This window comes from Dryas octopetala, chromosome 2 (assembly GCF_963921425.1).
Source record: "Dryas octopetala chromosome 2, drDryOcto1.1, whole genome shotgun sequence".
Taxonomy (NCBI): domain Eukaryota; kingdom Viridiplantae; phylum Streptophyta; class Magnoliopsida; order Rosales; family Rosaceae; genus Dryas; species Dryas octopetala.
In genome coordinates this window covers 15,909,586-15,925,002 of record NC_141367.1, presented here as the reverse complement: position 1 = coordinate 15,925,002, position 15,417 = coordinate 15,909,586, and the positions used below count along the sequence as shown (strand labels likewise).

General features: G+C 35.6%; 1 protein-coding gene and 1 pseudogene across 2 annotated transcripts; one reads left to right on the top strand and one right to left on the bottom strand.

Moving 5' to 3' along the window:
* The first annotated feature begins 5,183 nt into the window (after nucleotides 1-5,183).
* On the top strand, nucleotides 5,184-10,503 carry LOC147293450 (glutamate receptor 2.1-like; annotated as a pseudogene). The gene is made up of 5 exons (XR_015120936.1): nucleotides 5,184-5,470; nucleotides 6,433-7,833; nucleotides 7,967-8,279; nucleotides 8,601-9,010; nucleotides 9,725-10,503. The product of XR_015120936.1 is annotated as a glutamate receptor 2.1-like (transcript).
* Nucleotides 10,504-11,481: 978 nt separating this feature from the next.
* LOC147293449 (glutamate receptor 2.8-like) lies at nucleotides 11,482-15,091 on the bottom strand. Its single transcript, XM_086233762.1, has 5 exons — nucleotides 14,800-15,091; nucleotides 13,392-14,611; nucleotides 12,998-13,310; nucleotides 12,454-12,860; nucleotides 11,482-12,130 (listed from the first exon to the last, which is right to left on the bottom strand). Exons 1-5 carry the CDS (start codon nucleotides 15,086-15,088, stop codon nucleotides 11,558-11,560), a joined length of 2,802 nt encoding a protein of 933 aa, XP_086089888.1. The 5' UTR covers nucleotides 15,089-15,091; the 3' UTR covers nucleotides 11,482-11,557.
* Nucleotides 15,092-15,417: the final 326 nt, after the last annotated feature.

Genomic DNA, 15,417 nt, shown 5'->3' with positions numbered 1-15,417 from the left:
TAGGCTTCCATAGTTCCATTATAAAATTTTTTTTTTTTCAATAGTAGAGTAGTAGACTATCAGACAATGGAGGCCTTTCAAAATTTGTGGCCCTAGGCCTGTGCCTTGGTCGCCTTGGGCCTTAGCCGGCACTGGTGTGGTGGCTGCTGGCTGGGTGGGGTGAAGGTGGGTTTTTTATTTATTATTTTTGTAGTTTTTAGTTTGGTTTAACGGCATAATTGGAAGTTTTTGAAAAACAAAATTTAATGTGCGGTTAAAAAAGTGGTTTTGAGGTTGTTGTTGGTTAGCTCAGTTGAAAACTTAGAAGGGCTGTATAATTATTTATAATGCACCCAATTTTGATCAACTCTCCTTCCAAATAAATAAAAAAGTGGTTTAGAGTGGTTTAAAGAGTAATGCTATTTGGACCAAATTAAATGACCAAATGAGAGGAACCAAGTGAGGTGTCACTTGGGGAGGTGGTCCTCATCTCCATGTGCTCCTTATCTCTCCAAGTGACCTCATTTGGTCCCTCTTATTTGGTCATTTAATTTGGTCCAAATAGCATTACTCGTGGTCCAAATAGAAGTACTAATAATATATATAGGCCCCTTCTGTTAAGGTATACCTCATTTTAAACATGATGATCTATGGTTTATGGGACTCACTTCGCATTATAATTCAATAATCGAAGCTGTCTATTTTCTAAGTATCTATATAAGAATTATCTTTGCAAAAAATTAAGTAAATCAAAAATTATTTAACCATTTAATTAAAGAGTCATCACGATTTTTGATATGTCTAATTTTTTGTAAGGATAATCCTTGTATAGAGACTTAGAAAGTAGATGAGTTTGATTATCGAATTATAATGCGAAGTGAGTCCCACAAGCTATACTTCATCATGTTTAAGATTAGGTATACCTTGTCGGAAGGGCTACATGTCTTAGTTGCTGTTTGAACAAAAAATAGCTCAATAATTGGGTCCGCAGCCCAAATCAGGTCACGAGGCAATCAAAAGGCGAAGATGGAGCCTAGTAACACTTACAACTCTAGAGTCTGGATCAGATTGTTAGGCCGGCTGAGGGCCCTATTTGGGCCTGCATCACTTACATAACTAATGGGCTCAAGCCAGGATTCATTACCTGAAGGCCCAGTTGGGCCTGGTTTGTTAGAAAATCAAAGCTGAGGCCAGAAATGATCTCATAGCCAAAAATGCTTTGATTGAATTGATCTTATTCACTGGTTCAATCTGCATATCATTTTGACAAGAAACATATCACTTCGCAACATTTGAAGCGAAAAGAATCTAGAGACATGCTGCAGATGCTGCTCATGAACCTGCTGATCAAGCCCTAGGATCCCCTCCTGGTGCTAATGGTATGCAGATCAACCATTCTGCAGGGACTTTCAGCCAGCAAACAGTGGACACTGAAGAGCAATAATAATAATTATGAAAATGAATCAGTGTGCATATATAGTGATTCATCATGTACCTAACTTATCATAGGCTATATCTATAACTCTATGGTACATGTATAATGCATGAGAGTAGATATGTCATGAAAAACTAAGATGATCGACCTCTAATTAATTCTCCACAAAACCCCCTAGTATATGAACAATATATCAATTTATGAACACACATCCACATGTATGCACTTTCTAATTTTTCAGAAAATTTCCCAAATCAAGTGACTCTCTCCATTACTCATTCTTCATAAAGGCTTCTAGGTAATGCATGTCAAATCATAAATACCCTTCTCAATCAGTCAGTCCAAGAATTTCATCTTACAGACTTTTTTGTCTAATGGGCCTAATGGCATTAGTCTCTAATTTGTTGGAGATGTTTCTTGTTCAAATTTTATGGATGAGATTTTGATATATATTTGATGGTTAATATCCAAAGCTGAAAAGTCTAAGCCAACTTAAAACCTATGTATATCTTCTTGAGCTGAAAAGTCTAATTTAGAAACTAAGCTCTGGGCTCTGGCTGAGTATACTAGCTGTCGTCCAGCTTGTTACTCTCAGTCATGGTATCTGGGTCCAGTTTTTGGATTCCATAATCACTTAATTTAATTAATGATACTCATAATAACTTCAAAATGTAATTAAATCCAACAATCCTAATTAGTTAATAAATATGTCCGGAGTATCCTTCTCATTAGGGGGTCCTTTTTGGATTTCTCTGAAAATGTATGTGTATCTGGTTTTGAGGTATAAATTAGTACAAATTAGTATAATAAATAAATAAATAAATATATATATGTACGAAAATTCTCACGTGAGCACCTAGGTTGTGAGGACTTGATCTAAATCAGGAAACCATACGCGCGATGATACATGATGCACACTCTATACCAGAATGTCCCAAAGTGCTCATTCCATATATACATGAAGACATTTTCGTATAAGATGGGTATCATATATCATCGTATAAGAATATTTTAAAATAAAATGAATATCATGTATCGCCAAATAGTATTCGACTCCGAACCAGACCGGTGCTCACGAGAGAAGGCTTCTGTACATGTGTGTGGTAGCTGTTTGGCTAATATATACAACATGAAGCTCCCAAATTATATACTGATACTAACAAAATAAATCACTATTCACTAACCGATCGAGTACTGCAAGCATATATGCTGGACCACATTTCTTAATGAATTATGTCCTCAGATCTGCGTTGTCTTCCAAAATATCGGGGATGTCTTTTCTCACCACTTAAGAATATAGCTATCAAGCCAGCTATTATATCTTGCTGTTAAAGAGTTAAGTACAACCAATTAAATTCCACCATTAATGAGTACTTCAAAGCCGTGTGGAATAAGCTAGTCGCCAAAAAAACAAAAAAAGCCGTGTGGAATAACTGAATAAGGAATCTCTATACTACATGCATGAGCAATATTTTGGTGCGCGCGCGATAAAAAATTTAGAATTCATGTAGAATACAAAATGTGGAATCCGTGCAGAATGTGACGTACTCTCATTTCACATGGATTCTGCTGACTCTCATTTGATTCCACAACTCACATTATGCATAAGAGAATTCTTCTAATCGTAACTGGGCCACTTGTTGAGTTGTGGAGGCTAATTCAAGGAGAAAATCATGTTTGGAAAGTGAAGATCGATCTTTGGAAAGTGAAGATCGATCTTTGGAAAGTTGGATCAATTAGATAGAATGAGTCTTAAGGCTGGATACTTCAACGTTTTGTGGCTCGATATAAGTCAATGAATGTGAAAATAAATTTCACATAGGAAAAGTGACTAAAAAATTAATAAGATATAAGTCGGAGATTCACTACTAATAATACTAAAGCCTTTTGAGATAAAAAGTTAAAATCTCACACCTAAAAAGGTCCGCTAGGCCTAATTTCACCTGAATGGTAGACCTAAATGGTTAAGTGGAGACAACATGGGTGCAGGATTAGTAGTGGGCCATGCTGAACTGTTTGATCAGCTTTTTAGATCCTTTTTATTGGCACTTGGTATTAGATTATAAATTGGGTTTGAAATTCCCTTACACCGTTCTCCAAACAAAAAGAGAGTTTGAAAGAGAAAATCAAAAAGATGTTACGATTCTTATGAGAAGATATTCTTGGATTGGTAACTATTGTGGTAGAATAAATGAACGAACATAGTGGTTTTGGTAAACACTTGAAATGATGATCATTTAATCAAATGGTTAAATGATTTTCAATTTATTTAAACTTTTGTAAGGATGATCCTTAAATTGAGAATTAGAAAATAGACGGCTCTAATTATTGAATTCTAATGCGGAGTGAGTCTTACAAGCCATACCTCATTATGCGTAAAATGAGATATACCTTAATGGAAGAGCCCTTTTTTTGTGTCTTCTATTTTCTTTTCTCCATCCCGCAATAAATTCTCATGACCGGCCGAAACTAATAACTTTCTATATCATACTTTAAAAACCATATCTACAAAAAATTAATCAAATAAAAAATCGTTTAACATTTAACATATATTATCAAATAAATAGACGGTGAATCTAATTGTTATAAAAACCGTCTATTTATTTGATAATAGTTGTATAACTAAATGATTTATGATTTAGTTAACTTTGTGTAGAGATGATCTTTTGGTGGTCTAGAAAATAAAGGTTTCGATCATCAAATTACACTGTAGAATAGAAACGAGAAAAGAAAAAAAGCACAAAAAGAAGGCACAAAAATGTAGAAGGCAACTAGCTAGCATTTCTCTATATCCATGGCATACCATCAAAAGTAACATGTAGTATATACAATATATTATGGTCAACATGCATGTATGTACTGATCAATCAACTACTTTTTGACTATTAAATCAACAAACTTTTGAATCTTTTGATTAATTATTTTTTAATTGAAGGAGATGTTAATTTCAGCTACTAACATGGTGTAACTGAATGATAAAAGAATTAAAAAATTTAGATCAGTAGATGTAATATATTCTTTTTTTCTTTTACTTTTATGTCTTTGTGTTGGTGTATTAACTTTACACATAAAGCCTTAAGAATATCCTGAGTTGTGAAGGAAGGTGAAATAATGAGTTAGGATTGATAGGTCGAAGCTAGGTTTCGATTCCTTGTAACCCAAAAAAAAAAAAAAAAAAACTTTTCACATAAATTAAAGGACATTCATATAAATATATATAATGTTTTTGCGATCTATTGGATGTCAATGAGTAACAGAACAGGTGTTAAGTGACAGTAACCTTCCTCCCATCTTGCTGTCTTTAAACTATGAAAACTAGATTAAAAAAATTAATATAACAGAGACAAAATTAAAATAACCACTAAACTACATGGACCAAAATAATAATTTGCAATATAAATAATTGAATCAAAATTAATGAGTACGTGTCTTTTCAATCCAAGACTTTGGGCCAATGCGTGAGCATTGGGTTGTACTATTACATATGGGACTTTTGCAACAAGGTGGTAATATTGAGTATGTAATACGCATCAAATATTCAAATACGTACGTTTTCTATAAAGGCCGGATTATATTTGTTCTCTTCTCTAGCTTAATTTTCCTTTGTCAATATTGTCGAAATTATGTTCACATTAACCAACTTGCATTGCCAATGAATCAAGTACGAGAAGCTGTATTAAAGCTTAATTAATCACTACTTCGTACCAACAACAAAGAAAGAAAAGCCAGCACATGAATATTTAAGCATATAGCATTCGAGCTTTGCTTCTATGGCGAACAAGATTGCCCTCGTGATATTCTTCTTCTTATCGTTAGAATTCGGCCTCTTACATGCAAAATCCTCAACGGTTGATGAAAATGGAACAACAGCAATGTCGAAGCAAATGATGCGTGTGGGAGTAATTCTTGACTTGGATTCTCCGGTTGGGAAGATGGCTCAAAGATACATATCCATGGCACTCTCTGATTTCTATGCTGCAAATGCTAACTATCGAACAAACCTCACTCTTACTGTCAAGGACTCTAGGAATGATGTTGTTGCTGCAGCATCTGCAGGTACGTACACTCATTTCCATAATTTTCATAAATTTAATTAGCTGATTATTTAAATTTTCATAAGTTGCTAATTGTACTCATTTTCTTTTTGCTGCTTTGAAGTTCATATAATTTTAAAAATTTTATTTGCTGATTATATATACTCATCTAATTAAAAACGATTCCTTACCATGTTTTCAAACTTCTGATAACGTTAAACCTTTTAGCACTATTCTCTGAAACTATATAGTGCTTCTGAAAAACAAGAGAAACTTGAAAAATTAGCCCAAATTTGTTTATTTAAAGACTTTTAGCCAATTTTTTAGAAATTTAGAAATCTAACTTTCAAGTACTACATGAGAGCTCCCATTGAGAAATGCTCGAATCCTCCTTGAGTAGCATTATTTGAGGGGACTTCAAGCACTTCTCAATGAGAACTCAAATACTACTCTAGGTTTTAGATTTTCTAAATTCTTTACGGAACCAAGGTCGAAAAGATTGAGATAAATTAATTAGTGACTTACAACCATTGATGAAGGATTTTTTGAAAAGTTAAGGATTAATAATAATCATTTTTAGGGGCAATATTTTTTTAGTGACAAAAGTTATTTGTTGCTAAGAGGGTCACCTGTTGTATTGTTGTAAAAGAATCAAATTTCACTAGAGTTACTAGATTTGATGCAATATCATTTTACTTATATACATCTTTCTGACAGTTAACGAATAGATTAGCCTACAAATGAGAGGCGAATCTCTCCCATTTGATATTTTTTCCAGTTACAAAAGTTATTTGTCGATAAAAGGGTCCTCTGTTGTAGAAGTACTATTGTAAAAGAAATAAAAATAGGCTGAGTTATTAGATGTGGTGCAATATCTGTGTACTTCTATCCAAATTTTTAATCCTTCAAACAATGTGGCGAATCTTTCCCAATGTTAGAATTGACAAACGTTTCCGGTTCATGCATCATTTGTATGATTTGCAGCTTTAGATTTGATGAAGAATGAAGAAGTCCACGCTATTATAGGGCCCCAAACGTCAAACCAAGCTAAGTTTGTGATAAATCTTGGAGACAAAGCTCAAATTCCCATTATTTCATTTTCAGCTACAAGCCCTTCTCTGTCTCCAACCCAAAGCCGTTTTTTCATTCGAACAGCTCTAGATGACTCCTCTCAGGTAAAAGCCATCACATCCATTATTAAAGCATATGGATGGCGCGAAGTTGTCCTAATCTACGAAGACACAGAATATGGAAATGGTCTGATTCCCTGCATCACAGATGGCTTTCAACAAATCGATACGAAGGTCCCTTACAGAAGTGTCATTTCTCCAACATCCAGTCCCTTACAAATTTTGAAAGAGCTTAACAAGTTAATGGCAATGGAGACAAGAGTGTTCTTGGTGCATATGACTCCTTCTCTTGGGTCCGACCTCTTTGTGCTAGCAAAAGAGGCTGGCATGATGAATGAAGGATATGCATGGATCATAACTGCTGGATTATCAACTTTATTACATCCAGAGGGAAAGGTCATTGATTCAATGGAAGGTGTGCTTGGAGTAAGGCCCTATTTACCGAAGTCAAAACGTCTTGAAGATTTCAGGATGAGATGGAAACTAAAGAGATCACCCAAGATTGACAAGACAAAGCAGATGATCGATCAGTACTTCTAAGATAAGCCTCATTGGTTTGTGGGCATATGATACAGTCTGTGCATTAGCAAAGGCTGCAGAATTTGTTGGGCAGTTGAATTCTAGTGCTTTAATGCAGCAAAAGAATAATGAAAAAAATGCAAGTCATGAACTCTTAGGCCTAAGTGTCTCTGAATCAGGTCCAAGGCTTCTCAAAGCATTGCTAGATACTGAATTTGAAGGCCTAAGTGGGAAATTCAAATTGATTGATGGACAGTTGCAACCTGCATCCTTTGAAATAATCAATGTGAGAAGTAATAAGGGAGAGACAGTGATTGGATATTGGACCCCCAACAAAGAAACATTTGATGGTTTAGTGAAATCTGGTAAATTAGTAGCAAACTCAACTTCTAATTCCATGCTTGATCATTATCAGTTTATTAATATAATAGCACCTATCTGGCCTGGAAACACAAGTATTGCACCAAAGGGTTGGGTTATACCTGTTAGAGCTGGTAACAAGTTAAGGATTGGGGTACCAGTAACAGCTGATAGTTTTAATGAGTTTATGAAAATAGAGTGGTTTCCTCATACCAATGAGCCTAAGAGCTTCTCAGGGTTCTCATATGATGTCTTCCTCGCTGCCTTAGAAAGAATGCCATTTGCAGTTCCACACAAGTTTATTCCTTTCACGAATGGTTCATCAAGAGAGGGTGCAGGGACTTATGATGACCTTCTTTACCAGATTAAGCTGAAGGTGTGTTCGATTAATTGATCTTTTATTTGTTCACTTTTTAACTTCATCCCCTTTTCATTTATACATGTTTTATGTTAATGATACTCATACTCTCATTTGGCTGGCGCATGCATGTGTGGACATGGAAATGCAGAAATTTGATGCTGTGGTGGGAGATACAACAATAATTGCAAATAGAACATCTTTTGTTGATTTTACATTACCTTATTCTGAATCTGGCGTATGGATGGTAGTGAAAGTTAGAGACAATGAAAGAAAGAATATTTGGATTTTCCTAAAACCTCTAAGTTGGGATCTTTGGTTAACAACTGGGGGTGCCTTCATCTTTACAGGTCTTGTAGTATGGGTTTTGGAACATCGTAAGAACATGGAGTTTAGTGGTTCACGAAAGCAACAACTTGCCACAACTCTTTGGTTCTCTTTTTCGACTCTTGTTTTTGCGCATAGTAAGTCTCTCTTCTACCAACCTACTTTATATATAATTGCTCATTTACATGTACTATATTTACGTACTAATCACATGAGACTCATTCACAAAAACAATTAGTTCGTAAATGTGATACAAATAATTTTATTTAGTATGCTAAGCTCTTGACAAGTCATGAGAAAAAGAAAGGAAGGTTAATTATTTTCCAAAAGAACTCTTTTGATCTAAAATACCATTCTTCTCCGAATCCTTCTCCAAATATAGATTAATTATTACATTGCAAACTAGCTTGTGATTTTGTATTTAACTATTTTCATGATCATATATATCTACGTATCAGAGGAGAAGGTGGTCAACAACTGGACAAGACTTGTGGTGATCATATGGATTTTTGTGGTACTCATCCTAACACAGAGTTACACTGCGAGCTTAGCCTCGATGTTGACTGTAGAGAGGTTGCAGCCAACAGTTGCTGATGTAAACGAGCTCAGACGAAATGGTATGTTTGTTGGATACCAAAAGAATTCCTTTGTGAGGGGGCTTTTAACAACCCAGTTAAACTTTGACGAGAAAAAGCTAAGGTATTACAGATTCCCAGAGGACTATCATCAAGCATTGAGCAAAGGAAGCAACAATGGCGGGGTTGATGCTATCTTTGATGAAATCCCCTACGTTAAGCTCTTCCTCGCTAAGTACTGTTCTGGATACACAGTCGTTGGACCAACTTACAAGACTGACGGATTTGGCTTTGTGAGTCTCTTCATCTTTTTGGATTCATGCATGGATTAAGTCTCTAATCAAGAATCATTCATGCAAATAACATATTTGAAACCATTTAGACATCTAATTGTACGTAATCAAATAAATAGACAAACACAATACTTTCCAATTTAGTGATGATAATCAATTGGTAAATAGTTTTCAATTCAGTTGATTGTTTTATACAAGGTGCTTCTTGTTATATACATACAAGAACATCCTCTTAGGACCTACAATACAATGATCGAAACCGTCATATTTTAGGACATTATTCATAGATCACCCTTACAAAAAAATTAGTCAAATTAGAAATTGTTTAGCCAATTTGTTACTGTTAACATCACTTCACTTAATGGACTGCATGTGTTTATCTACACAATTTAGAGGACTATAAAATTACTGATTTGACTGATTTTTTTTACTGAGGTTACACTTGAAAAAATGACCTAAAAATAAACGGTTCCGATCATTGAACTACATTGCTGGGTGGTATCTAGCGAAAATAATATTCTTACTTTTCATAAAGTAAACATCTTACTTGATAAAGTTCTCTCTCTATGTATATAATATAATATAATATTAATGTCTCTTACCAAACCAATGGTCTAGTACATTTTATTTTCGTACTGTAAATCAAGATCATTAACTCGTATTTTATTGATGTATGAGGCCATAAACATGAGGAAATTGCATTTTCTATGTCAGGCCTTCCCACTAGGGTCCCCACTTGTTGCTTACATTTCAAGGGCAATCTTGAATGTAACTCAAGATCATGAGAAAATGGAAGAACTACAGCGTAAGTATTTTGCATACGAAACCAAATGTCAAGACCCAAGTTCCACATTCTCTTTAGAAAATCCAAGTCTAAGTGTGTACAGCTTTGGAGGCCTCTTCATCATCACAGCAGTCATTTCAATTTCTTCATGCTTAATATATATACTTTATTTTCTCTACAAACACTGGCCTGCTTCGAATTCCATCCATCCGGATCAAACCTCCCCGCAAACTGAAGCAACTCATGATCATGTAAATGTTTCTTCAGTAAGAAATGCTGGAGGAGGTCAAGCTTCACCTGATGGGGGCAACTTGCCAAGCCATGCAGAGTCTTTCAACCAAGGATTAGACAATGTTTCCATAGATGAAGAAGATGAAAGTGCTACGGATTCTAGGCGGTTCTTCTATGGCTGTGCCTAATTTCTGATAATTATGCATCCTGTTTTAGTACCCCAAGTAGTAGAGTATTCGATCAAACAGGTTTGGTAAACTTTATTACTATATTTTTTTTTTTGTTCAAAGGAGGAATAAAATTCAAACTCTCATTGTGTTGAGGACCCACGTCTTTTGGACCCCTCTGTTGCATCGATATTGTTTTCAACTTAATCCTTGGAGCCCCAACAGGTGGGGCTTAATCTCGATCACTACTATAAATCCGCTCAAACACAATGTTAATCAGAGATATGAGAGTCTATCATGTTTCTTCCATTCCTTGTATTCTTGAGTGACCTCAGTATTTATCCAATTTATTCAGTAATCATGTATTGTGGTGGACAATAAATACACCCATCCATGAATCCCAGAAGGGACTCATGTCCTTCTAACATGGACTCAAGTTGAAAATTCCATGTTACATAATTCGTGTCATCAAGTCTTACAGTAACTAGCTAGGTTGCAAATGTTGGGTAGCAAAGAAATTGGTGATGAAAGCGAAGTCATTGCAGGTTTTTGAAGAATTTAGTTGAATTTGGTAGAGGGTTGGGAATATTCAAGACTGAGTTTTCAAGAAAAAGAGTTTCCAATATTGGGAATCTTCAAGAAAAGAAGATTGTCAAGATTGAAGTGTAGAAATCAGAACATAATTGAAATTTCAAGATGAAGAAGTAACCAAGATGTGGAATTAATTAGAGTAGGGCTAATGCGTGTGAAAAACAGAGAGAATACCAAGAGCAACTTGAGTTAGAACTGGATGTACACAGTCAATCGGGGTTGAAGGAGTGGAACAGTGGAAGTGTGTGTGTTATCCTTGTGAAGGCTCTGATACCATGTTAATATTCAAAGAAAACTTGAGAGAAATTCAAATAACCCAGAAATTGAGGAATAGCTTTCATTCAATATGAAACTGATACATTCTACAGTGAGAGTTATGCTTTTATAGTCTGCACTATACAACTGACTCAATCAACAATACTAACTAAACTTGTAACAGGCTTAATCATTCTAATTTCTAACAGTCTTTTAACAAAATCTTAACCAACTAATACAATGAGTAGGCAGACTAGGCTGACATGTAATGTTGATATGTAATAGTGTGTGGATCATTGATTCAAGCTTATACATAAACATTATGAAGGATGAGTGATGGAGGCTCACTTGCTTTTGGATCTTAATTTGAGCATTCTCATAGTTCAGAGTATTTTAGGAAATTTCCTTAAAAAGCAGAAATTGCATAAACGTGGATATGCATGTGTTCATATATTGAGGTTGATTTTATTTATAAATGATATGACATTATACATTTACAATACAAGTTAAGGATATAGCTTATAAGCTAGGTACATGGAGAGATGAATCACTATGCACTGATTCATTTTGATATGTGTCATCAACATTATTATTGTTCTCCACTGTTTGGCTGAAAGTCCCTGCTGGATGGTTGATCTGCATATCATTAGCATCAAGTGGAGCTCCTATGGCTTGATCAGCAGGTTCATGAGCAGCATCTACAGCATGTACTCTCGATTCTCTTCGCTTCAAATGATGTGAAGTGACATCTTTCTTGTCAAAATGCTTTGCAATTTCAACCACTTTGGACAAAAATGAGCTCTCTGAACTGGTGGAACTTCTCAAAGTAGGCCAATGTGAGCACAGGAAGTGGTACATGTACATCAAAAGCGAAAACATGGAGGCCACACCTGCTATGATGAAGAGGCCTCCAAAGCTGTGCACACCAAGACTTGGACCATCTGAAGAAATTTTTGCACTTTGATCCTCACAGGCTGCAGTTTGGCTTCCAAAGTAGTTGGACTCAATTGAATCCATCTTCTTTTTATCTTGAGTGACATTCAAGATTGCCCTTGACATGTAGGAGACTAGAGGAGACCCTCTTGGGAAGGCCTGATATGTAAGAAAACAAAAGAATTTAATTAGCAATTTAGCATGTTGATTGACTATAAAATTGATACAGTGCTGCAGAAAAGCTGCACATACTTTTGTCTTATGGACTAATTTATCTAAAAGAATTAAGAGTAATGTTAAAGCTAAGGAACACATTTTCTTATCACATTAATTGACTGCAAGTACGATGCCTTAATTAATAGTTAGCAATAAAAATTGATGTAATAAGTGCACATCAAATCTCACATCATGTGAGCGTTAGCTAATATGCTCCTATTAACATCTTTCAAAGAATAATACAATCAAAGAAAAGAGGAACTCACAAAGCCGAATCCATCAGTTTTGTAAGTTGGTCCAACCATGGTGTACTTAGAACAATTCTTTGCAAGGAAAACCTTAAGGTAAGGGATTTCATCAAAAATAGCAGCAACTCCATTTTTGTTTCCTTTGGATAGTGCATTATGATAGTCCTCACTTGTTACATAAGGCTTCAACTTGGACTCATCAAACTTTAAATTTTCAATCAGAAAGCCTTTAATAAAGGAATTATTTTGATATCCTACATAGTAACCATTCCTTTGGATCTCTTTTATATCAGTAAATGCAGGCTGCAATTTTTGCACTGTTAACATTGAGGCTAAGCTTGCAGTGTAACTTTGTGTCAGGATCAGTACCACAAAAACCCATATAATCAGCACTAATCTTGACCAATTGTTCAGCACTCTCTCCCCTACAGCATTATAAAATTAAGCATTGTTAGTAAACATGCTTCACTAAGTATTTTCACAAGTTCTAATTTGTTATTCTGAAGAAAGAAAACTATATAAAAGCAAACATATGCTCTGCTATGAGGACAAGAGAATTTACTGTGAGCAAAGACAAGGGTTGAAAAGGAAAACCAGAATATCATGCCAAGTTGTTCCTGTGGAGGACCTCTAAACTCGGAGTTCACCCGATGTTCAAGAACCCATATCACAAAACCTGTAAATATGAAGGCTGCCCCAGTTGTCAACCAAAGATCTAAGCTTAGTGGCTTCAAGAAAATCCAAATATTGTTTTTTGCATTATCTTCCAACAAAACTACCATTGACACTCCTGATTCTGAATAAGGCAATGTAAAATCTACATATAATGATCGATTAGCTACAATTGTTGTGTCTCCCACCACAGCATCATATTTCTGCAATTTAAGTGACAAAGTGAAAAGTAAGAGAGGATCATCATGAACTTATGGGCTAATTAATTTGAAACTACCACTTACCTGAAGTGTGATTTGGTAAAGAAGATTATCATAAGTCCCATTTGTGGGAATAAATTCATGTGGCAGGGGAAATGGTAGTTGAGGTAGTGCAGCAAAGAACACATCTGCAGCGAATCCGGATATGTTATTGTTCTTTTCCACTTTTAGGAATTCATAGAAACCTTGTCTCAATGGAACTCCAATCCTCAATTTTTTTGTTGCAGGCTGGTCTGTAGTATCCCCTGGCCAGATTGGCTGCTTGAGTTTGTTCTTAAAATCTGATTTTGCTGCTTGATAATCACTACTGTCATTCAGGTCTCGCGAAAGTCTTTTTTGTGGGTTAACCGAATACCCAATAATCCTTTCTTTTTCCCCTATCACATTGAATATCTCAAAGATTGAAGGTTCTAACTGTCCCTTGACCAAACTGAAATTCCCACTTAGGCTTTGAAATTTTGAACTCAGAATTGCCTCAAGCAGATTCTTACCCATGTCACTGGTTCCCAAGCTTGAAAGATTAAATCTACTTGCAACCTTCTCCACTGCCAAAGCCAATGCCCAAATCGTATCATATGCCCACAATCCAAAGAGGTTTATGCCAGTATTATATGTCCATCTTAACTTGAAGTCTTCAAGATCTTTTGACATTGGTAGATATGGCCTTACTCCCAATACACCTTGCATTGAATCCATGGCTTTCGAACCCACAGGATCTAACAAATTCGATAACCCTTCTGTAACAATCCATGCATACCCTTCACTCATCATTCCTGCCTTATTTGTTAGTACAAAGAATTTTGACCCAAAGGAAGCAGTCATATGCACTAGAAATATTCTTGTTGGCATTGATTTCAACTTTTCAAGCTCCTTTAGAATATCAGAATCATTAGAAGATGGGGGAATGACACTTCTGTAAGGTACTCGAGCATCAACCTCTTGGAAAGCATCTATCAAGTATGGAATTAAACCATTGCCATAATCTGTGTCTTCATAGATGAGAACAACTTCCAACCAGCTATAAGCTCCAATGATGGCGGCTATGGCTTGCACTTGAGCAGAGTCATCAAAGGCTGTCCGAATGAAAAATGGGCTGTGGGATGGAGAAAGAGATGGACTTGTGGCAGAAAAGGAAATGATGGGAACTTGAGCCTCTCTGCCAAGCTCTATCACAAACTTCGCTTCTGCTGAACTTTGAGGACCGATAATGGCGTGCACTTTCTCTTTCTTTATCATACGAAACGCTGCATATTCAATAGAGTGGTGAATGAATTCAATTACGATAAAGAACAATATACAAGGGAGTGAATTCAATTAGATAAAATGTTGACACAAAGAGAGTTTCGTAATGCCTAAGTTACCACCACATTTTAGCACTCTGATTCAAACATTCACCAAAAATATAAGGCAGATCAAAAGATGTGTGTTTTACCTTCAAATGCTGCGAAAACAACATCATCTTTCGAATCCCGGGTGTGAAGAGCAAGCTTTGTTCGATAATGAGCATTCTTAGCATAAAAATCTGAGAGTGCCATGGTCATACAGCTCTTTGCCATTGCTCCAACTGAGGAATTTAGATTAAGTACTACCCCAACTGGTACTCGTATAACCTCCTTCGTAATTGAAGGCTCAAACTCAGCAAGGATGAACAAGAAAATGAAGGAGTAAGAGAGAAGGTGCTTCGGGTTTGCCATTGTCAAGTCTGCTAGGATTGGTCTCATGTGCTCTCACATATATATTTGAATTACTTAAATTTCTGCTTTTTTTTTTTTTTTTTTTTTTTTTTTTTTTTCTGTTAGCAAGCATGATATCGACCATTCGTATTCCAAGCTCATCTTCAACAGCTGCAAGCATTAATTCTACACACAATATGGGCCCCGCTCTGCGAACAAGACAGAATATAGACTAAAAAATAGTGTACACGAGATTAACGTGGTTTGGTAAATTTCCGCCTATATCCACCAGAGATATTTGTTCTTCACTATAAGAATACAAATAGTATAAGACACACTTGAATTAAATCACATAAACCCTTGCACACCCACACTCT